The 23,789-nt window shown below is 42.8% G+C and overlaps 1 protein-coding gene across 1 annotated transcript in view; it reads left to right on the forward strand.

Annotated features, from left to right (window-relative positions):
- Nucleotides 1–23,789, forward strand: part of grin2ca (glutamate receptor, ionotropic, N-methyl D-aspartate 2Ca) — a gene marked incomplete at its 3' end in the record, with an annotated part of 123,708 nt that overhangs the window by 45,395 nt on the left and 54,524 nt on the right. Inside the window, exons 3-4 of the mRNA XM_079519434.1 lie at nucleotides 19,855–20,124; nucleotides 22,197–22,528. Coding sequence (XP_079375560.1) covers nucleotides 19,855–20,124; nucleotides 22,197–22,528 — 602 coding nt within the window. The remainder of the gene's footprint in view (nucleotides 1–19,854; nucleotides 20,125–22,196; nucleotides 22,529–23,789) is intronic.

The raw sequence follows: 23,789 nt of genomic DNA on the forward strand, positions 1-23,789 counted from the left end.
GTTTAAAAATCTGATATACTGTATCACAGCACCCTGTCTTTAAATAGCATTCGATTCCACTCATAAACTTGATTATCTAACCCACATCAGTATGCATCCTGCGCTTAACTGCCGCCTCGGCGACCACTGTGACTGGACCCTCCTGGGCACCAGATCAGCTTTGTTCCAAAATGGCTGTGTTGTTGATGCCGGTCATTTTCCAATAAGAGAAGCCCAGCGCTCAGGCACTATGCAGGTGTGTGCAGAACGAGGCACACAGCGGACCGCACAGCAGTGACAGCACAACGCCGGAGGCATAAGCCCAGTCGCTGCGTTATGAGCCTTGCAGCTTTATTGCCTTTATTGCCCGCATGCAAATTTACGCTCGTTGAGGCAACAGGGGCAGGGCAGCAGCGCACTGAGGCACACGCACGCACGCACGCACGCACGCACGCACGCACGCGCGTGCACACACACACACGCACACACACACACATACACACGCACACACACACACACACACACACACACACAAAGACAACATTTATTCAGTTGCAGTAAATGGCCCATGATATGATGCAGCCAGGCAGCTGACCTCCACTTTACTCTCTTTGCACGTCAATTCAGCTCCGATTTTGGACTTAGTGGCAATACCATGGTATATCCATATCATCCATACCGACTGAGCTACACACTTAAGCTATCATGTTATTGACTGCACTTATTTATCATGAACCAATTTGTGTTGTTGTTGTTGTTGTCAAGCTCTATATTCTTATAGTAATCATTGCTAGAGTGTCTGTTCAGTAAGAGAGGTCTCCGCTTTGCAGAGCCATGTGGCCCACAGGGCAGGAGTTTATCTCTGTTTCTGTAGCGTGAGGCAGCTCGATGTATATGTTCACACCCTGGACATGACGATAGTACTGTATGTCACAGTGACTTACCCCGAAACCAACCGTTGATGCTGAGTGCCAAGCAGGGTTTTTCTAGTCTTTGGGGATCGAACCGTGACCTCCAATCTCAGGGAGGATACTCTAACCCCAAGGCCACCAGCTCTACCTCTTTGTCTGCCTCCCGTGATTCAGTCAAATGTCCCTCACCGCAGCCCGTAGCAGTGGGGTCTTTTATTTTGAAAATCACAAAATTAAATTCCCAAAATACAGGAAGCAACATCGCCTAAATGCTATATGTGACCGTTGTAATCAGAATTGGTAATATTGTAACTGCGAGGTAGCGACGATTTATTAATGACCGCCTAACATCGACATCCTGTTCAATCACCCCAATATGAGCCTCAATTCAAAGAATAACACGGCCAATTGCTATTACATTTCATTAACCCATTTGCCAATTGAATTAATCTGAGCGCCCGCCCTTGCCGTAGATCAGGGGTGCACACTTTTTTGAGGGGCACTAGCCCTTCCTATGCCCACAATGCCAATGTTTGTGAACACAAACATGTGATGTATATGTATGATGATGTATGATGATAAGAGCGCCCTTCACTTCACACAAGTGTGATTTTTTTTAAACTTGAGAGCTATTTTCAAAATATCCAGCTCAACGAGATCTACCCATCAAAAAATAAAATATCCCAATGCTGGAAATAGTTCAGAATGTACCTGAGGGGTCTTTAGAATAGCAGCGCTGGCGTATAATAAGACAAATGCACTTGGAATGGAAATTTAAATTAGAGGGGGGGGATGTGGGAAATAGGGCTTTTTTGTAAATAACTTTGGAATGCTATACTGATGTTCTGCGCGCCTATTGCTGAGCTGACAGGCCCCTTTTGATGTCAATCAATCAACTCACTTTTATTCTAGTGGCAGATGCCAAACATATTTTTTTTATATTTAAATTACATATTTTTAAGGCATGTGTGTGTATATATATATATATATATATATATATATATATATATATATATATATATATATATATATGCATACATGTGGTCTACCTGCACAACCTTTGTGGTCTACTGATAGATCACAATCTACCTTTTTGCTGAATGCTGATTTTAAGTACTGCACGCACAAAAATCATAATAATCTAAATCTGCAAAGTAACTAACAGTAAAAAGTGCTCTGAGTTGTAGTGGAGGTATACATTATTACAACATGGAAATGCTCAAGTCAAGTTGAAGTACCTAAAGTCAGAATTGTACTTACTATACAGTACTTAAGTACAGTACTTGAGTAAATGTACTTAGTTACTGAGCAACATTGAATATCAGCAGTTGTTTTAGCCCACAACTGTTTGAGTATGCAGCTCACGGAGAGTCCAACAGTGAGACGAATAATGACATCCACGCAAACGCCCTCGATTTCCATCTGTTAATCCGCTTTTCAAATAGTTTTTTTCCCCCTCTCTCTCCCTCTTGTGTTTGTGAGATTGTTTTTCATAATAAATGTGACACAACATTTAGCCCAGGCACACGCAATCTCTACCGTTCCTCCCTATTATAAATTCATGGAAAGACCCCTTAAATAAGCATCCACACACCTAGACCTAAAATACATTATTGGATTTTAATCTAAGTTTGAAGTTTCGTTAACTTGAGTTTCGAGGTCCAATCGATAACCTGAGGCTTGGCGTATACTTGGATGCGCACCAGCATAGCAGATCCTGAAGTCTTACCTCAGGGGTCTTCAGCAGGAGCCCTGGGACCCCTAGAGGGTCCTCAGAGGCTTGTTATTTTTCTTTGTTCATCATACTATTATGATGAGTCTGAATGGACACTGAACATAACGTTAATGTCCATTTGATGGAGTAAGTGGAATCTACCATGGTCTCATTATCATAACAATCCCTGCATGCTCATGCTGATTGTACACCCCTGTTCTATTTCAAGAGAGGTGTATAAGTTCTGACCAGTTCCGTATACTTACATCATATTTATTACTGTACTACTGAATGTTCTGGCTATAAGAACATTTTGAATAGCATCAGGGGTACCCAATGACATTACCCAAATTGTCTTTATGGGATGTCGTCTATCATAAATCTAAGATTTATGCTTCGCTTCATAGCAGGCTTATGATGTGTTGTAAAGGATATTAGAGATGTATGTGTGTGTGTGTGTGTGTGTGTGTGTGTGTGTGCGTGTGTGCGTGTGCGCGTGTACGTGTGTGCACGTGCGCGCGTCTGGAAAAGTCACTTGTCCAAATCAGAGCTTTTCTAATACAGATAGACCGGGTGTAATGCTGTATAAGGGAATTTGGAGGCTGTTGTATTGTATGTCCTTGAGGGATGTTGCATTTTGTTATTGATTGAATACTTTATTAGTCAAAATTGTGAACAGCATTAGGTGCAACAAAACATTTGGGTTAAAAGAAAGAAAGAAAAAACAGACTGGTGAATTCATCAATAGAGCGTAATATTAACACGATAATAATACATCCAATAAGCCATCCACAAGTACAAATAGCTATATTTTACGGAGGAGAGAAGGGGAAATGGCAGCAGTGTATGTCTGGATTTAATATACATATACGTCCAATTGCAGCTTGCAGCTGCTTTTGCAGTGCAATTTTGAAAGAAGCCAGTGATTCACATTGTTTAATGGATGATGTCAGGGCATTCCACTTTAAGGTGGCAGAGTAGCAGAATGATCTCTCCCCCCGAGTTTGTGTTAAATATGGAGTAGTACCAGATCGTGATCCGTGGGTGTGTTAAATATGGAGTAGTACCAGATCGTGATCCGTGGGTGCTCCCTCTGCTGATGTGGCTGAGGGTGTCACTCACGCTGTATGTTTTAGGCTGGTATATTTCCCCAAACTTTTGTTCATCTCTGCCAAGTTAAGTGGTCATATGGGCTGTGTGCACTTTTCAGAGCATGTTCACGTTAAAGATCAATCAATCGATTGGATTCCGTTCGGAACTTCGGATCAATGGAACAGGCCTACCTTTAAAGGTGTAGTGAAATGAAAAATACGTTTTTCACACTTTTAGACCATCTCCGTGGTCATCATATGAGCATACCTAACAATGGATGCCAAAAAAATGGGAAAATTCTCATTTTTGTGTGTTTTTATATCAAAAGTCCATAAAAATATATTTTTTATTACTTCCTGAAAACGAAAACGTGCTGCGTGATGACGTGTCGAGGCCAACATCGATAAAAGCCATTAAAAATGAAGCTCACCCGTATCCTCTCCAATATGTGCGCATCCGTGCAGCACAGCTGCTATTGATTACAGAAATCCTCCGTTTTTATTCCCATTCCAGATAACATCCAGACAGTGTATTACTCGGTTTCAACTTAATCATCACGCTAAAATATGTATCTGAAAACATTATAGGGTAGAAATAAGCCACATAACAGTAAACTGGTACAGCTGGCTGTCTATTTGATTTGTAAACAAACACACACCACGCTGCTGCGTATAGCATAGCAACATTCCCTAGCTACCGTCCCATCGCCTGAAGGGATGCAACGCTCTGATTGGTTCAGAAACTTCATAGCGGTGTTTCAACTTGAGACCGTCTGAAACTTCAAAATAAAATGTCCACCATTTCCGTTTCACTACGCCTTTAATGTAATTTTCATCAAAATAAAAGGTTTCAAGGTTTTACAAAAAAAAGAAGAAAAAGATAATAACATGATTTTTGGGGGGTCCAAATTGGTCCCTTACAGATCTGAAACGCTGTGTGTGTGTGTGTGTGTGTGTGTGTGTGTGTGTGTGTGTGTGTGTGTGTGTGTGTGTGTGTGTGTGTGTGTGTGTGTGTGTGTGTGTGTGTGTGTGAACTCGGAGAGTGTCCACTTGGAGACACTCTGTCGGCCCCCATATTGAGAACCAGCGATGTCGGAGGTAACGCCGGGTGATGTTCTCAATCAGAACGGTTAAACATTTCCTGGACAGAAATCCGATTATTGCTCATATCTCTGCCATCGCCTCTGAGCCCAGATCAAGTGAGATGCAGTATGGAAAATGAATGAGTTTGCGGTATCGGTCTGTGTTGTCTTGTTGACTATAGCTTTGGGGACGACATCCCAGGAATCAATAAGTCATGATCAATCTCCCTGTCTCATTGATTAGCGGCGTTAGACGCGCCGGAGGCTTGATGCCTTGATCTGAGACTTTCTGTTGTTATCGTTAATTGATTTGGAGTGTTGAGTCAAGTCTGGTGCATTTGGTCGGTATGTTTTATGTCTCCGATGGCGACATGGCAGTCCATGTCCAGTTTGTCTTTCTGTGTGTCGGTACGTCCGAAATACATAGAAACACAATGGAAACAAGTTCCTGGGAATTTTTCGTGTTATGCTTTTAGTCCAAATGTGCCTGTGTGCCTCTGTGCTGTGTACATTGTCTCTGAAGAAGTGGCGGGGATTTCATTACATTTAGTCCTCTTGGACCACTGCTTCTCATATAGGGTCCAGAAACCACCATGCAGGGGTCAAATAATAATAATAATAATAATAATAATAATAATAATAATAATAATAATAATAATAATAATAATAATAATAATAATTTAATTCAATCCCCTGGCTTTTCAAAGGGCGATAAAAGAGGTGTCAGTCAGTGGCTAAACGCTTCCCCACTGGTCGTTTATACGCAAATTAATTACCCAACACCGGGACAGTAACATCAAATAATTCATAATGAATTACATAATAAATGCAGAACCGAGGTTATGGGGGGCACCATTACTGAGGCAGCAGCTGTTAAAGTGAAGGACGTATTTTCATACATGACTAGGCTTTGAGAGAAGATGTGAACATTAAAATAATGGCATTTAGGGAAATACGTTTTACAACACTGAAAATGTAGATTCTGTGTCAGACCCCAATCACTGAAGCACTTTCAAGTTCATTTTGGTTGTCAATTGTACAACATAAAAAAATACTGAGGGCAATTTACTGTCTTAGGATGGCCTTATTTTTCAAAGTCAAGTGGCACTAGAAGTAGTTGGGAAGTCTCTTCAGAAAGACCTTGTGTTGGATGAAACATAATTAGCTTGTGACCGGGACGTTACTTAAAGGGCCACTTCACCTCTTTTGCAACCAGATCTTATTTTAATGGTGTTTGGGTAATTTGTGTTTTTAAATATTTTAGTATTTCAAAGTGTACTGTATGTGATGTCATGGACACTGGTCTCACTGCTGGAGTACTACAATGACCATCATGCTTTGCTGCACTTGTGGAGAGGGAGAGGGCTGTCTTACTGAGACAAGTTGGATGTGAATATGAAAAATCTGGCATAGCAGTGTTGATCACATGACTATAGAGATAATTTGTACAGATTTGTGATGTTTGGACAAAACACTACAACTATAATTGGATAAATAATACAGTTAAAGGGACACTTCACCCTTTTTGCAAAAAAATATATGTTAATGACTACAATTCCCATAATGCTTTGGTGCGTTGCTCCTCCTTGTGGATAGGGGGAGCGAGGGCTGTCTTACTGAGACAACATGTAGTCCAGGAAGTAAGTGAGCAGTGTCCATGACATCAGAGACACTGCAGGATCTAAAACCACGTATTACACACATAAAGACCCCCAGGAAAGTGTTCTAAATCTTCTAAACTTCATTAACATATATGTTTTTGCAAAAAGGGTGAAGTGTCCCTTTAACTGAAAAAAAAGATAGAAAAAAATAAGAGAAAGAAAGAAAGAAAGAAAGAAAGAAAGAAAGAAAGAAAGCTTTCCAAAATTAAGTAACTGAAACTTTGTTGTGCATTTGCAAAATGAACTTAACTTAAAATGAGAACATTTTCAAAAATAACATATCTACACAACGAAATAGTGTAACTAAGCTGAACTTGAGATAAATAAGTCAAAACTAAATAATCCAAACTATGAGAAGGGTGAATGCATTACTGTGCCATGCGTTTCCCAACAGTCTTCTCATTGGAAGTGAAACAAAACATATATATAAGCTATAGCTTCCCTATCAAACAATATCAGTCACATCAAACATTTTTCACCGGCTTGTTCCAGTGCTGTAGATGTAACGGAGGAATCAATCGATAGCAGTAATCATGGCTAACTTGCATGCCTGGAATGTTAAAGAGCCTCGAGGAACGCTGGGCTGCGCTCAACCCCGGAGGATTTATGTCCCTATGCCTGGTCCGGCAGAGCAGCACTAACGGCACCGCCCGCTCAACATCATACACTCGCCTGATGGAGTGCCAGCGTTTCAAGGAAAATCCCCACGCTCTCTCACTCTGGTGCCAGGAAGCGATAATGTTTCATAATTCGGCCAGGATAGGCAGTACCGTGATGTGATCTGTGGGGACCAGAATGTATCTAATGTATCAATGCCGTTTTTTCCTTCCCAATACCAATTCCTACACACAGAACTTGCGTGTCGGTCAAAAAAAACTTTAGGACATTGGTTCTCAAAGTGGGGTCCAGGCCTCCAGGGGACCCTCAGGGTTCCTTGAAGGGGTTCCAAATGGACCCTTACAGGTCTGTAGCTCTGAGAGTGTGCAAAAGGCAACCGGCAAATGGAACCAGTAAACATTTTGGGGGGGGGGGGCCTGAAATGTAAATGTTTGAGAACCATTGATCTAGGAATAAATTACAATTCCATTTGTAATAGTTAAAGTGCAGCTAGTTAGTAAAATAATAATGTAAATAGCACAGCAAGAGTATCAAACTGGAGCTAAGCATTCAAAATAACCTAAACCTGGTTCTGGTTAATTAGTTCCAGCTGAACTAACGAAACAACAAAAAAAGTGTCTCTTGTGTTGCATTATATCCCAATGTTTGGAGAAAAAAGACATCAGGATGTTAAACAGCAATGATGGCAATGCATACGTATATTTTACCTTTGGCCTTCAACAAAACGTGACCATTCGTATCCCCTGTAGCACACATGGCATTAACCCATATTCTTTCTTTCCATTTATAGTTTTTATACCCATTAGCCCACTCAACAGTTTGAAATGTACAGTTTGTTTTCATGAATGGCATCGGAGTCGAGTGTTTTTGGATAGGGACAAGTCATGTGCTCCGCCGTGAACTTCATCCAACCCTCTAGTCTTTTTTTGTCTCACTTTCTCGTGTCCTAAACCCAGTTTGTCTCCCTCCCTGCCTGCCTGGCCTCCTTTTGCAGTCTGAGACCATGCAGTGGCACACATACAGTCCAGGTTGGCCTGTCTCCACAGAGAGAGAGAGAGAGAGAGAGAGAGAGAGAGAGAGAGAGAGAGAGAGTAGTGTAGTAAATGTCTCCACATGGAGAGAGAGACGGTACGGTATTAGTAATAGAGAGACACTGTACACTTGTACAGTATTGAATCTCTGCTGCCGGACAGAAACCAACTGTTTCCAGAATATTAACTTTTTGGCAAATGAAATAAACATACTGCAATACTGACACAATACTGCCTCGTCAAAGTTGGTACGGTGACTTTATACATGGTCAGATATTTACTCAAGTAAAAAAAATAACATGATTGTGTTTAAGTAAATGTACTTAATTCCATTCCACCACTGCAAGGTCAGGGGGTGAATTACTACATGCTCTATATACAGTATTATGATAATAACACAATCAGCTCTCCAAAACCGTACACTGCCCAAATCCAATAATACCACGACGGTGAGCAGACGGATACAATGAGCATATTATTATTATTATTATTATTGTTGTCTCGGAATAACTTTATCCTCCCAGCACGGCTGCAGATGAAATGTCGGTTCTTTTTTTCGTGAATGGAGAACATAATAGATGTAGTTGTGGTAGATCTGCTAGTTTCTAAATATTGTATAATGCATTTGAAAACGTATACATTCTGCATAATCAGTAGCCTACTTGTACTTTAGGAAGTATATTTTGATGGCAATACGTTTCTACGTTTGCAAGCTGTTTGAGTATTTCTACCTTGCCAAAATAATGGCCCATGTGTTTTTGTTCAAGTTGTTCAGAAAACAGAAAAAAACAAGCTACAGTACATGGTATTTCTTAATCATTTCGCCCAACATGTTTGTAACAAATTATGACAATATTGACATTACTGTGTCAGTTATGTAACATATTACTTTATTAGGTTATTTTGTGTTTTAACTTATAGGCAATTGTAAACCTGACTTAGGTCAAATGAATGGCCTAAGGAGGCCTAAGGAGTAAGTCACTTACTCCAGACTTATTAGGCCAAGACTTGGTCACACTCTTGACATAGATCATTATACTACAGGGGCGGGGACAGCATGATCTTTTCATTAAGGATATCGGCGATTTTACCAGAGGTGGCCACTGTGGCCAGTGTCATGGAGAGCTGATTTAGGTTCCACAAAAAATGACTTAGGTCATGATTTTAGGAATTGGGGACGATTGTGATATTGCTACTTTTTTTTTTTTTTTCAACAATATATTTATTTTCCTTTTTACACACAAATGACAATACACATATACAAAAAACAACAATGAACAGTACAAGACAATTACTGATATAAAGAAAGCAAAACAACAATAACCAAAAACAACAAAACAAAACAAAAAACAACAACAACAACAGCACTACTCCTCTTCAGCTCCATCCATTAGATGTGACAAATTATTGTTCTTTATGTATCTCATAAAACGGCCCCACACCTCCTGAAACATTTCTTGTTTGTCCTTAAGAATGTATGCAATCTTTTCCAAAGGTAGACATAAAGACAATTCTCTGAACCACTGTGTAATACTTGGTTTGTCCGGCCTCTTCCAGGTCAATGCTATCACTCTCTTAGCTTGTAAAAGACATATATCTATAAACATTTGTTCATTACGCTTTATCTTGTGTCCCTCCGGATATAGACCGAGCAGGAAGAACTTTGGTTCTGGTACAATATTTATTGACAAAATCTTCTGTATTTCCTGCCCGACCTTCCCCCAAAACTCAATCAATTTTGGACAGGACCATAGACAGTGGAACAATGTGCCTCTATCTTCACCGCATCTGGTGCATACATCTGGAATATTACAATTATACTTATTAAGTTTCACTGGTGTAATGTACACTCTCATAAGCCAATTGTATTGTAGAAGTTTTAGACGAGTATTCCCAGTCTGGGATTGAGCTTGTGCACAAGCCGTACTCCATTGTTCCACTGTTAAATCCTCCTGAATATCTGTTCTCCAGGCATTAAGCCTATCTTCCGAGGATTCCGGAGAAAAGTCAACCAATAGGGCGTAGAAATCTGATATTAACCCCCTTCCGAATGGGTCATTAACCAAAGCTTTCTCCAGCACAGACATGGATGGGGCCAGCATGGATTGCCCCAGATTAGTTCTAGATATTGCTACTTTTTACTTTAAATAATAAATAATAAAATAAAAAAATAAATCTGAATAGGCCTACTAATCTGAAATTAATGAATTCCGTCTCTGGGGGTGCAGGTGCAGGTACGTTCCATGCATGGATCAGTGGCGACTCCTTTGCGATATCGCGCGCCAACCCCGAACCCTGTCTTTCTACGGCTCTCTGGACAGGCACCAGCTTCTGTTCTGAGGGAAAAGGGCACAGTGACGGGAGCGTGTGCATGGCCCGTCTGTTGCAACCGGCTCCCTGCGCAAAGGGCCCACGTCACGTGACGTCAGGTGGACACGGGGCCCTGGGCACATGCCACGCACGCACGCCACAACGGCCCGTGTTGCCAAGGCCCCCACGTCACGCTGTGTTGGTAGCAAGGCGGACATATGCCGCAGCCGAAAGTAGAGCCCCGTGTCCATTAGTCACACAAACACGCACGCACGCATGCACGCACGCACAAAGACAGAGAGAGTGAGAGAGCGAGAGACAGACATACAGACAGACATACAGACAGACAGACAGACAGACAGACAGACAGACAGACAGACAGACAGACAGACAGACAGACAGACAGACAGACAGACAGACAGACAGACAGACAGACAGTGAAGCGTTTATGGCATTCCTTTTTCTTTATCTTTCTCCACTTCTTATAATTGTGGACTATTATCGTCTTTCCATCTTGCCACATGGAATTCCACCCAACCTGCTATCAGTCCTCGAGGTGTAAACATCACACATTGCTTCATGGCAATAAATCTCTCACCGAATTGAATTTAGTCGAAAATTGAATTGAGAGAGCAGGCGAGGAGAGAGAGAGAGAGAGAGAGAGAGAGAGAGAGAGAGAGAGAGAGAGAGAGAGAGAGAGAGAGAGAGCGAGAGAGAGAGAGAGAGAGAGAGAGAGAGAGAGAGAGAGAGAGAGAGAGAGAGAGAGAGAGATCCCATGCGGCGACAGATTGTCTGAAAGGTGTGTATAGTGATGGAGGCAGAGAGGGGGGGAGAGAGAGAGACACATTTATGCTTTGAAAATAGCAGACAAGCAACGGGTTGTCAGCTTGTCTGCTATTGTAGGCCTATTTTCAAAGCATGACACCATTGTAACTTGTAAGACAAAGTATACATAGACTTAAAAAAGGATAATCGGGGTCCTCGGGTGGAAGGTGGTAAAGTGCCTGCCCACCACTGCATAGGTTGTTGGTTTAAATCCACGGCGGTGCATCTGGCTTTGTCAAGCGTTTATATCCGAACACAATTGGCCTGTGTTCGGGCGAGGGAAGCCAGACGGGGAGGGTGACAATTGTCACTGCACACACTACTGGGGGCGGCACCTGTCAGCCGGGAGTGTTGGGTGGGAGGAGTAGGACGGAGGCTCCATGTCCTCCCGGTGGGGCCTCCTGGTACAATAGGATACAACAGCAGTGACAACACTCAAACACATTTTTAACAAAGACGGGAAGCAATCAATCCTTAGTGTTGAGTATACACATGGAACCATACGATTGGGTTCCATTTATACACTCCCACCCCAAATGGACCCATCGCGATGTATCTGTGTCTGTGAAAGAAAAAATCCAAAGGAATTGTTTAAGCCCTTTCGCTGGCCAAACATGACAACTTTACATCTGTATTTTGTAAACAGATTACAAGTTACAATGTAGATTTTTTTGTTTGCCCTGGGTGAATGTGCATCTTTGCCTGTAGAGAAGCTAAGCTCTTGACTCGACGGCTGTAATCTTCTCCGAGATTACACTCTCAGTGTGAGCCTTCGTGTACAATAAACTGCTGCTCTCTAACTGAAAGGGGACATTTTAGTCGTGCCTATAAAGCTCTCACAGAGGGAGAGCAATCGTCGACCAGTTTAATACAGAAGTTAACTGGCAAAGTGTTGAGACGACATCTGTCGCCAGGCAGCTCTGCCGGGTGATCCAGTAGAGAAGTATTACACTTTCATTCCTTGTAATGGATTGCTGGAGATTGCATTTAACCACTGTCAACCTGCGGCGTCCCTAGTTTGGACATTCCATTATCGGTCGGGGACAAAGGACCCAACCCCAGTACTTGAGTCAAAGTGTATAGTCTTCAATGTTTATATTTCAGGAACCCTTAGCCTGAGATAGAGTGATGAAGCCAAATGTGTTGCGTATTAAAAACTTTTTCATAGATTTGATACAGAACTTAGACTGTAAATTGACACGTTTGTTTGTTAACACATTACCTTTTCTATTAATATGTTGGATTTAACGTGTATTTTCAGACATTTAACCACATAAAGCCTGGATACTTGGTAATATCGACCAAATGGTACCACCCTCAAGAGTTTACAGACCCATACGAGTTAATTGGAACCTGATGTATAGAGAAAAAGTTTCTGAATGCCTTCTCACATGCCTGGCAAACCCAACATGGATTCAGCAGAAGTCACAGTGGTGCTCGGGAAAGCGGCCGCATGTGCAGAAATGAGGCAATAACTTTGACTGATTTGCTGAGGGACAGTGAGCAAACGAGCAGATTGATGTGCATTACGATCCCTCGCTGCACCGCGCTGGATGTAATATGCGGCGGGCTGGCCTCCGGGTCCTTCGTCTGTGTGCAGGGCGGACAGCTCCTGTGTAGGGGATTGAAGGACAGGCCTTGTGTTCCTTATTAACAGAGAGAAAGCCCAGGGATAGGATTGTTCCGTGCTCCGAGTGCATGTAGGGCAGTGCTGGGAAAAAAAAGTATACTCAAATGTAAAAGTATCAATACTGCAATATAGAAATACTCCCATACAACTTAAACTCCGGAAATTCTAAACGTACCCTAACCTAAGTATATTGGCATCAAAATGTACTGAAAGTAACCAAAAGTAGAAAGTACATGTCCAATTTCAAGTTTCCAAATACTTCGACTAATATTCAAATGGCCGAAATGTATATAGGGCTGAAGTGGTTAATGTAATAATCAAAGTAACTAAAGTACAATATGTATGTTTATGTTTATGTTTATTTATTTGATATGGACATAACAATTACATTGCTCATTACACAGTTGTACAATTAGTAGATGCATCGTTTACAGTGTGTTAGCACGTGTGCTAGTTTTCACCACTTGTCCCCAGGAGACTTTTCTAAAAAATACAGTGACACTATAGTTTAAAAAATACAATACAATACAAAGAGTTCCATGAGTTTGCTCCCTTTACTGAGAAGGCAGACTGTCCGAGTGAGTTGTTACACCTGGGAACAATACAGTTACCACTTGTTGAGGCTTGTGTGGTTGCTCTACCAGAGCTCGGAAGTCTATCAACCAGTCCAGAGAACAAAGGTGAAACATGACCATGTAAACATTTAAAAAACAATTTGGTAGTAGAAAAAAACACAAAGCTTTCAAACGTAAAAAGGTTGTGTTTTTTTAAGATACCACAAAGGTGCCATCTCATCGGTTTTTGATCCATGATTTTTATAGCCTGTTTTATAGCCTCTGAGATGTAGTGAAATAGAAGTTAAAGTATTGAAAATACTCAAGTAAAGTACACATTCGTACATTACTTAAGTGAATGTATTTAGTTACTTTACACTTTACGCACACACACACACACACACACACACACACACACACAATAGCAGAACTACAAGCCGAAAGTTTGCCACAATGTGACAGATTGTGAGCGTGTAGATCTGCAATTGTCTGTGGCCAACGTTACCCCCAGAGTGTGGAAGCTGGGCTTAGAGTGGTTAAGAACTCATCCTATGATCTGATTGCTTCAGTAGTGTTTAATGATCTTGTGATTGTGTTCCACCTGTCTGCGTCCTCTTCATCACCCTGCCAACAGCAGTCATTTCACACATGACTGACGCACGCACACACACATGCACGCATGCACGCACACACACACAGATATAAACAGTTTCTTTCTCATCGTGCAGTGAGGCAGACAATGTACTGCATTATGCTTATTGCGCACCTCAAATGTTTACAGATACATGCTTTAATGAGCTGTTTTAGTTGAAAATGAGTCATGCACCGTCTGGCCGTCATCTTGAGCTGGGTATAAGCCAGAGAGCGTCTGCTTAATGAAAATCAGGTTGCAAGTGGAGGCACATGAGCTATGGCAATCAAACAGGTGATTTAATTCATACATATTCATAAGGGTTTGCCGTCAGGTACGTTTGCGTTTGACGGGAAGTCATTAAAAAAAAATTGACATAAGAATACACAAATATGGATTCAAATCTTTCAAATTGTTTGGCATCTAATGATAGGTGTGTCCTCATTATGACCACTGGTACACTCTAAGTGAGTGCAAAATTAATTTCATCTACGTCTTTAAAGGGCACCTCCTAATGGATTACTGTTTACTGTTTATATTTCACATCACAAGGAAAGCACTGAATGTACCCGGTTAAATGCCACACTTTATCTCATTCCCTTTATTACTCCACGTCCATTAGTGGGGAGGTGGACGCTTTTCAGACAGGGCATTAGTCCGACATTCATCCGCATGTCGGACTAGCGTCTGCTCCCGTGCTTACGGTTAAGGTTAGGTTAGGAGATGAGGTGGGTTGTCATTTGTCGGACCAATGACTTGTCTGAACTACGTAGTGGAGTTATGAAACTCAACCAACACTGTACCATCTGAATCACAATCATGCATGGCTTTATTGGACTGGAAATTCAACTAATTCAACATCAAAGTGCCTCATTAAAATGATATGTACTTTGAAATGTGCATTATTCTCTGTATGAATTCAATTTATCTTGACTAGTGTATACAGTAAAAATCCACCCTTTTAGAGAGATTACATATGCAACCAAAATAGAGCCTTATGGACGGTTGCTTTGTAGACTCTCAGAGTCGCTGTTTCATGTCTAACTCTTAGAAATGTCCCACCCCTGCTGGGGCGATTCTCGTCTTTGGGGCACAATTTAATATTGGGGTGAAGATTAGCGTTGCGATCCATCCAGCCTCTGTTTACTATTGGTTAGGGTTATTAGCCCACCACCACTTGGGAGGTAGTCTCTCTCGTTGACTAACGTCAGAAAAGAGGGTGCTGATTTTCCTCTGTTTTGCCGATGGATACCCAGATTGCTTGGAAGGGAATGGTCGCTGTCCGTGGCCCTGGAGTCAATCTCCAAGCCAGGGAAGAGTCTGTCACTATCCATGGTACTGAACTATCCATGTGGAGATTCCATTCAAAACTACACCTGATGATTTCTTATACGTATGTGTTTTTTAAGGCCAAGGATCCCTCAGCTGAGAGAGATGAAGCGCTACATATTGTTTAGAAATGTATGTCACAGATTAGATTAAACGTGTCCATACATTTCATAGACTACTATAGTTCCATAGAACTCGTTTGATAGCTCTATCATAAGTGTAGTGTACATTTTGTTTAATTGTTTGTTTGTTTACACAATCTTTTCTAAATGTATATTGTATTAATATTACATTCTTATTGTTCAGACTTTGAATCACTTAAACCCTGAATACTTAGTAAAATGGACCTGGTCTTTTATTTCCCCATCCCCTCTACACCAAAGCTCTTCACTGAAAAAAGCCAACCTACAAGCTTACAACTGTGATGCATTGTGAGCTTCTAGAGCTTACAACTGTGATGCATTGTGAGCTTCTAGAGCTGATATTTTTGGTGAATGTTTCCCCCAAAATAGGGATGCTACAGTAGGTTTTATGTACAAAAAAATAAAAAAGTTCCTATCACGCAAAGATTTGTGTAGTAACTCTGAGGATATCCTATAGGGGTCTCGGACACCCTGTTGAAGACCCAAGGCGTATAAATTAATCAGCAGGCACCTTGCCCTCCTGCGTTGCTCTGAAGGTCGTTGTGTTTGGAGGGAATAAATGAAAACACAGAGAATTCACTGTGAAAGTCCAGAGTTCTCGTTTAACCCATTTAGGCCCGACGTCGAAATTTAAAAAAATGTCTTCTAAATCCTCTTCTGAAATACCTATGCTTCTGTATCAGTGGTGCTCAATATTTCATGTCAAGGACCCCAAAAATGATATGTAATTGGCCATGACCCCCATCTGAAAATATGTTATTCCAGGAACCTCTCAGTAGCAAAGATTTGAGTTAAAAACGTTCGCGCTGAAAGAATATATATTCAAAGATTTGTGCCGCATTTTCACGATTTAAAAATAATAGCAGACCTACAAGCTTGTAGCGGGGCAATCTGTGCCGCGCTGTGAGCTTGTAGATCTGCTATTTTTCAATAGCTAAAGTATAACATAATGCTTTAAACACCAAAAGGCGATCCCGTCCAGAATGGGTTAAGCACAGGAGTGTGATAGCCATGAATCAACGCTCTGGGGTTTCCAGTGTGTGCCGTCCGTGCACATTTGTAAAAGCAAAGTATAGGGCTGGTATAGCCGGAGTGGGTGTGGCAACAGGAGACACATGGGTTAATGTGATAAATGAACCTGCAGACCCCCAGAACTAAACAACTGGTCCCTATATATATATATATATATATATATATATATATATATATATATATACACACACAGCCTACTACACCTTCATATCCTTAGTCTTCATTTAGAGCAGGGGGGTCTTCGACAGGGGGTCCAGGATCCCTAAGGGATCCTCAGAGATACTGCAGGTGGGCACGGGGGCTGCCAATTTTTTTTGATACGGTAAAGTTTACAAAGTATTAGGGTTTAAGTCCTTAGATGTCTGAAAACACACACTTAACATGAATCCAATATGTAGTGGGGGGTCCCTGCTTAATCTGTATCTCAGCTAAGGGGTTCTTTCGTCTGAAAAACCTGTTTGTACAAAATTGTACTGCATGTTTATAGTTGGGGTGTGTGTGTGTGTGCGTGTGCGTGTGCGTGCGTGCGTGCGTGCGTGCGTGCGTGCGTGCGTGTGCAGTACATGTTAGGGCCACACAGTTAGGTCAGGTACAGGTGTGACATTCCAACGTTAGGTGTGAATTGGCCTCATTGCACATGAGGCATGGCGATATGGGGAAGAGAGAAGTGTGAAGAGGTCATGTCTGTATTCATTAGGATCATTATTTGTGTTAAAGGTTTTTGGCAATTAAGAAAACCTTATATTTTTCAAACAAAGCAATAGTGCATCATCAAAGTTCGTATTGTGACTTTATATATTGTCAAATATGTACATGTGTTATATTATACTATCACCACTATCCAAATCCAGCTCAAGTAGAGTTAGGAGGTTTTGTCCATCATTGGTAAGAACAGCTGACAATGGATCTCCAAGCTGCTCTACCCACTGGGAGAGGGCTAAACCAGCTAACTCCACACCCTCTGGTGGAGTTAGCTGGTTTAGAAGACAGTTTGAGGATCCAATGGAGTTAGCTGGTTTTGTCAGAAGCGCTTTTTTAAACTTTTCCTTTGGCCAATACTTTTTCTAACCAACACACAGACGTAAAGGGGGTGATGATAATTGTGTTGCTCATTTTGCTTATGGGGGCCATATCTTTGATTAGATTGTGGGTCATGTCCCCTGGTATAAGGTAACATCACAGATTGTGATTATACTTCTGATTAAATATCCAGCCCTCGTGCACACATCCATGCATGGCAATATCCTGGAAAACCTCTAGCCATATCTAGAAAGCCAATTGAATGATGATCTTACAATTTCTTCTCATTAGCCAGAGCAAATCGATTGTGCGCGGGCCTGACAAAGCGTGGAGCTTAATTCTGTCGTGCAAGAGTGGTGCTTGCCTCAAAACAAAATGATCTGCAATGGCACGCTGATGCGTTGTTGGTAGAGTAGATCTGTTCTTTTTGGCAAACGACACCATCTTACTAAACTGGGCTTGACCACTTACTATAGATCCTAGATCCCCTCTAGTCTACAGTCACCAAATCTCTTAAAAATAGCCGATTTACAAGCTCACAACGCGTCACATTGCGGCACGTTGTAAGTTGTGAGCTTGTAGATCCAGAATATGGACACTAGGGTTCAAGTGAATACATTTCTTCTGGAGGACTTCCCTAGCTGCTGCTCATCTTTGTGTATGTAATCTGTGTGTATAATGAACCTCAACCCATTGCAATCAGAACTGCAGGTTCACTCCCAATAGTCTGCCTTGGTCTGAAGACTGATATCTTCGGACTCCACCTCGCCCCTAGCACTAATATTTCCACGCAATCACATATATTGCCACCTTTGTTTCAATAGATATTTTTTAATAATTATTATTATATATTTTTTGGATTTTCTTTTCATGGACAGAACAAATTATAGCGCATGTTGCTTGATCCTAACCTGGTATCCTTCATTCTTTGAGGAACAACATTTTTCTCTCTGCTCTCTACTTACAGTATTAGCCTAGTAGCCAAAAAGTGAACCCGGACATGTTGAGTACACCAACGTTTTATGTTAGAAATGTTTAGTATGGGTCCCCAGCATGTAGAAACTGCCGGATGCTAACTTGCATATGTTGAGCAATTTTCATAATTGGCATAATATGTGACCATACCATTAACAACCTATAGAACGGCCATGCCCACTTGCCCAAATGTACTGACATCATCAATTTGTGATGGCGGCATTGGCCGTTTTTAGCCCAATGAGTGTTTTTTTTTGCAAAACTAATGCTTGGAATGGATTCAGCATTCAGAATGGATTCAGCATCATGAAAATAGTTTGACATGTCACATGCTACATAAAGCATGATGACATTTTTAATATTTTGCCTTCTATTGTATGGTATGGTCACATATTATGCCAATTATGAAAATTGCTCAACATATGCAAGTTAGCATCCGGCAGTTTCTACATGCTGGGGATCCATACTAAACATGTCTAACATAAAATCTTGGTGTACTCAACATGTCCGGGTTCACAATGGGGCTCTATGGGCTGGCTACTAGACTATATGTGACTATTAAAGGTCTGCGGTGACATAATAAAAAGCGTATTTTTATTTATTTTTTAGTAGATTTTCTGTGGTTTGGGGTTTTCTGGCTCAAACAAGTGCCTGATTTGCCTCTGGACTGTGATGTAACAGTCCACAAATCATATGACATAACAATTTGCCAGCAGATGTCACTGTGGAGGAATTTTGACTGTTTTCATTGCAGCTCAAAAGGCTTCAGAACAGAGAAAACCCCAGACCACAGAACATCCACTGAATGTTCAAAGTTCAGGCTGTGTAGGTGTAATTGAGGTCATAAAAAGGGCCACTTCACCCCCTTTGCAACCAGATCTTATTTTAATGATGTTTGGGAGACAAGAAACACTTTCCTGATGATTTTATGTGGGGAATAATATGTGTTTTTAGATATGTTAGTTTTTCAAAGTGTCTGTGATGTCAGAGACTCTGGTCTCACTGCTGGATTACTACAATCACCATAATGCTTTGCTGCACAGGGGAGGGCTGTCTTACTGAGACAAAATGTAGACCAGTGTCCATGACATCAAGGTTACGTGTCCATTTGGAGAGTGTACAAATTTGCACACTCTCAGAGTTACGGGGTGTACGACACACCCTCCTATAGTAAACTGCCGGTTCTTGAAATGAGAACAAGAGTTGCCCCCTGGTCACCCAGTTGAACACCCTAGAAAATGTCATTGTATGTTCCACCGACTTATACTCCGATTACGTTGTGCGTCTCTAAGTGTAACTGGCGTCCACCTCTCGGCAGGGTGAGGGCTCCAGCTTCCTCCAGCTGGGCGCGTCCATCGAGCAGCAGATCAACGGCATGTTCAAGGTGATGGAGGAGTACAACTGGGACAGCTTCGTGGTCATCACCAGCCTGTACCCGGGCTACGAGACCTACGTGGACTACATCAAGACCTTCACCGACACCAGCTACTTCATCTGGGAGCTCCAGGACGTGCTCACCTTCGACATGTCCGCCGATGGCCTCAACGACATCCGCGCGCGCCGCCTCCTGCAGCAGGTCGACGCCCAGGTACAGTATATGCCCGGCCGGGGGTTGTTGTGGTTAACTTTTGCCCTAAACCTTGTGTTTCTGTATCAGTGGTTCTCAAACTATTTTCATGTCAAGGACCTCAAAAATGTATTCAGCCGCCGACCCCCATCTGAAAAGGTTTTGTACCAGGGACCCCCCAGAAGCAAAGATTTGAGTTAGAAATGCACGCTGTGAAAGAATATTCGAACATTTGAGACACATATTTCATGATAAAAAAAAGCAGATCTGCAAGCTCATAGCGCGGCAGTCTGTGCAGTTTTAGTCATAGTCTTTTCTTTTTTAAATGTTTTTTTTTTTGCGGCTTTCGCCTTTATTTTATATGTTTTATAGAGGGACAGACAGGCTGACAGGAAATGGGGGAGAGAGATGGGGGAGTGACATGCAGTAAAGGCCGTCGGGATTGGGAGTCGAACCCACGGCACACTGCCAGGCTCGGGCTACCGGCCAAGGTGCCTGGACTGCTGAGCCACGGCCCAGGCCTTAGTCATAGTCTTTTGGGTAAAATGCAATTTAGTTTTAGTCTAGTTTTAGTCGTCTAAATCTACAGTTGATTTGGTCGTCAAAAAATATTTTGGCAGTGCATTTTGTTGCATGCTGAAAATAGGCGATCTACAAGCTCACAACATATCGCACTGCAGCGAGTTGTGAGCTTGCTCACTTTGAATAGTGGACTGGTCTCTGATTGGTCACAACTCTGGGATGAGCGAAATGTAATTCAAACTGAGGAGTGCCTGCAGACCAATCTCTTTTTATTTATTTTTCCTGTGGCAGATTTGTCTGGTTTCCAGGCTAATAGTCTGCCTGCTTGCTCAGTGGATAAATTGACCATCCGATCAAAATTGGTGTCAGATCCTGTGTCTAGGTCAGACATGACCTTTGACACGTTCTAAATGTCTCAATAGAAGAGCATGGAGACAAAATACAACCACCCCGATTTTATAAGTTATATTGTATTTACACCCTACATAATGGACAACATCACATCGCTGCTTTAAGTAGTGTGGTGGTGTTGACCTGCAGACACACACTGCCCTCTCACGTAGCCTGGCTTCCAGAAACATCCCCGTCCACCCCGAAACGTAGCCTGGCTTCCAGAAGCATCCCCGTCCACCCCGAAACGTAGCCTGGCTTCCAGAAACATCCCCGTCCACCCCGAAACGTAGCCTGGCTTCCAGAAACATCCCCGTCCACCCCGAAACGTAGCCTGGCTTCCAGAAACATCCCCGTCCACCCCGAAACGTAGCCTGGCTTCCAGAAACATCCCCGTCCACCCCGAAACGTAGCCTGGCTTCCAGAAGCATCCCCGTCCACCCCGAAACGTAGCCTGGCTTCCAGAAGCATCCCCGTCCACCCCGAAACGTAGCCTGGCTTCCAGAAACATCCCCGTCCACCCCGAAACGCAGCCTGGCTTCCAGAAGCATCCCCGTCCACCCCGAAACGCAGCCTGGCTTCCAGAAACATCCCCGTCCACCCCGAAACGTAGCCTGGCTTCCAGAAACATCCCCGCCCACCCCGAAACGTAGCCTGGCTTCCAGAAACATCCCCGTCCACCCCGAAACGTAGCCTGGCTTCCAGAAACATCCCCGTCCACCCCGAAACGTAGCCTGGCTTCCAGAAGCATCCCCGTCCACCCCGAAACGTAGCCTGGCTTCCAGAAACATCCCCGTCCACCCCGAAACGTAGCCTGGCTTCCAGAAACATCCCCGCCCACCAAACAAACAGCAAACCCCCAAATATAGTGAGAAGGAAATGTGTTTCTGCAGGTAAACACCACCACACTACTCCAGTGCCTGAATTAACTGCTGAATAATGGGTATTCAAATTAAACAAGGTGGAAACGTTGCACGCCTAAACTAACGTCATAACAGAAACTAGAATTGACAAAACATTTGACTTACTATACTAATAATGAAAAATAATTGGTGAAAAAATGCTTAAACTAGCATTTCACAGGGTGCGTTTGGAAATGCACACTGGGAATGTGCTCAGTTTTTTGAGTAAAACATAAAACAAAAATATGAAAAATGCATAACTCTACTTTCCCCATGCAGGTGCTGCTGGTGTACTGCTCTCATGAAGAGGCCCAGTACCTGTTCACCATGGCGTCGGACTCTGGCCTGGTGGGGCCCGGCTACATCTGGATCGTCCCCAGCCTGGCAGTGGGCAACCCGGACGTGCCCCCGCCCGACAGCTTCCCCGTGGGCATCATCAGCGTCATCACGGACCGCTGGCGCATGAGCCTGAGGAAGCGGGTGCGCGACGGCGTGGCCATCGTGGTCAAGGGGGCGCAGAGCTTCCGCAAGCAGCGGGGCTACGTGCCCGAGGGCCACAGCGACTGTCACAGCCCCACCAAGCCCCCCGCCAACAACGACACCCTGTTCAGGTAGGGGTTCCTGCACTCTCTGGCACAGTACATGCCAGTGGTTCTCAACCTGTGGGTCAGGACCCCCATAATTTTGTGGGGGTCCCAGATGACCGGTAATCCAAGGAGTGCACGTTTCTAGTTTTGACGATGACAGCTTCCAGGGCAGAATTGAATTACAGACTCTATGTAGCATTCGACGATTGTGGGAGAGTTGGTGCAGGATGTAAAGCACATTGTAATGCACTTTTAGCTAAAGAAGGTATGAAAATACTGACCATTCACAATGTATTAAGTGACAATTTAAGAACATTTATTAGATTTGGCAAGAAAAAAAGAAAACGAGCCACTAGCCTGTCCCGGTCACTCATTCACGGATCCCCCATCTGTTCAGTGAAGAACTTTTCTTTTTTACAGCTACTGTCACTGTCCCAAACCCAGTCCCCTGGCCTCCTCCCTTCCGTATGTCGTCCAAACCCAGTCCCCTGGCCTCCTCCCTTCCGTATGTCGTCCAAACTCACGGGCCGGCGCCCCGCTCTCTTGGACAGCAGGGCCATCTAAATTAATTTAAGGAGAGAGGGGGGGATACAGATGGAGGTGTGGCCGTGTCATAGAGCAGTGGTTCCAAAACCTTTTCATGTCAAGGACCCCCAAATTGACACTAATTAGCCCGCAGACCCCCCATTTGAAGAGAAGACCCCCATAAGAGAAGATTTGTACGGCTCTCGCGGTGATTCTCAACCCGTTTAATTTCAAGAACCCCCAGTTTGATATGCATTAGTACGGACACCCCTTTTAATGGCATTTCTATCTCTGGGACCCCCATTTATATTGTACAATCAATGTTAATTTAACTCTGAGAGTTAAATTGGACTCTGACGGGTCCATTTGGTTCCATTTGTACACTCTCTGAGGTACAGTCCAATAAGGGTCCATTTGGTTCGAAACTATCATTTAGCAGTGGACCCCCTGGAACCCCCTCAAGGACCCCTAGGCGTCCCCGGACCCCACTTTGGGAACCACTGTGATAGAGCATTCAGCAGGGTTGCCAAAACGTTTCATGTCTGCTTATTATAGTTAAAGGACAACTGTGTTTTTTTTCAACCACGGTTCATGTTTTAGGTTGTTATTAGAGAACGTAAAAGATGAGTATTAATTTCTTTTCATTTGCTGCTTTCTTTAGTTTTAGCGATTTTAGCTATTTTTGACAGGCGGTGGGGGCATTCGAACATGGGGCTAAATTTGTATATATCTTTTACAACATTTTATGGAGATTTCTTTA

The sequence above is a fragment of the Electrona antarctica genome (genome assembly GCF_951216825.1).
Source record: "Electrona antarctica genome assembly, chromosome: 14".
NCBI classification, from domain to species: domain Eukaryota; kingdom Metazoa; phylum Chordata; class Actinopteri; order Myctophiformes; family Myctophidae; genus Electrona; species Electrona antarctica.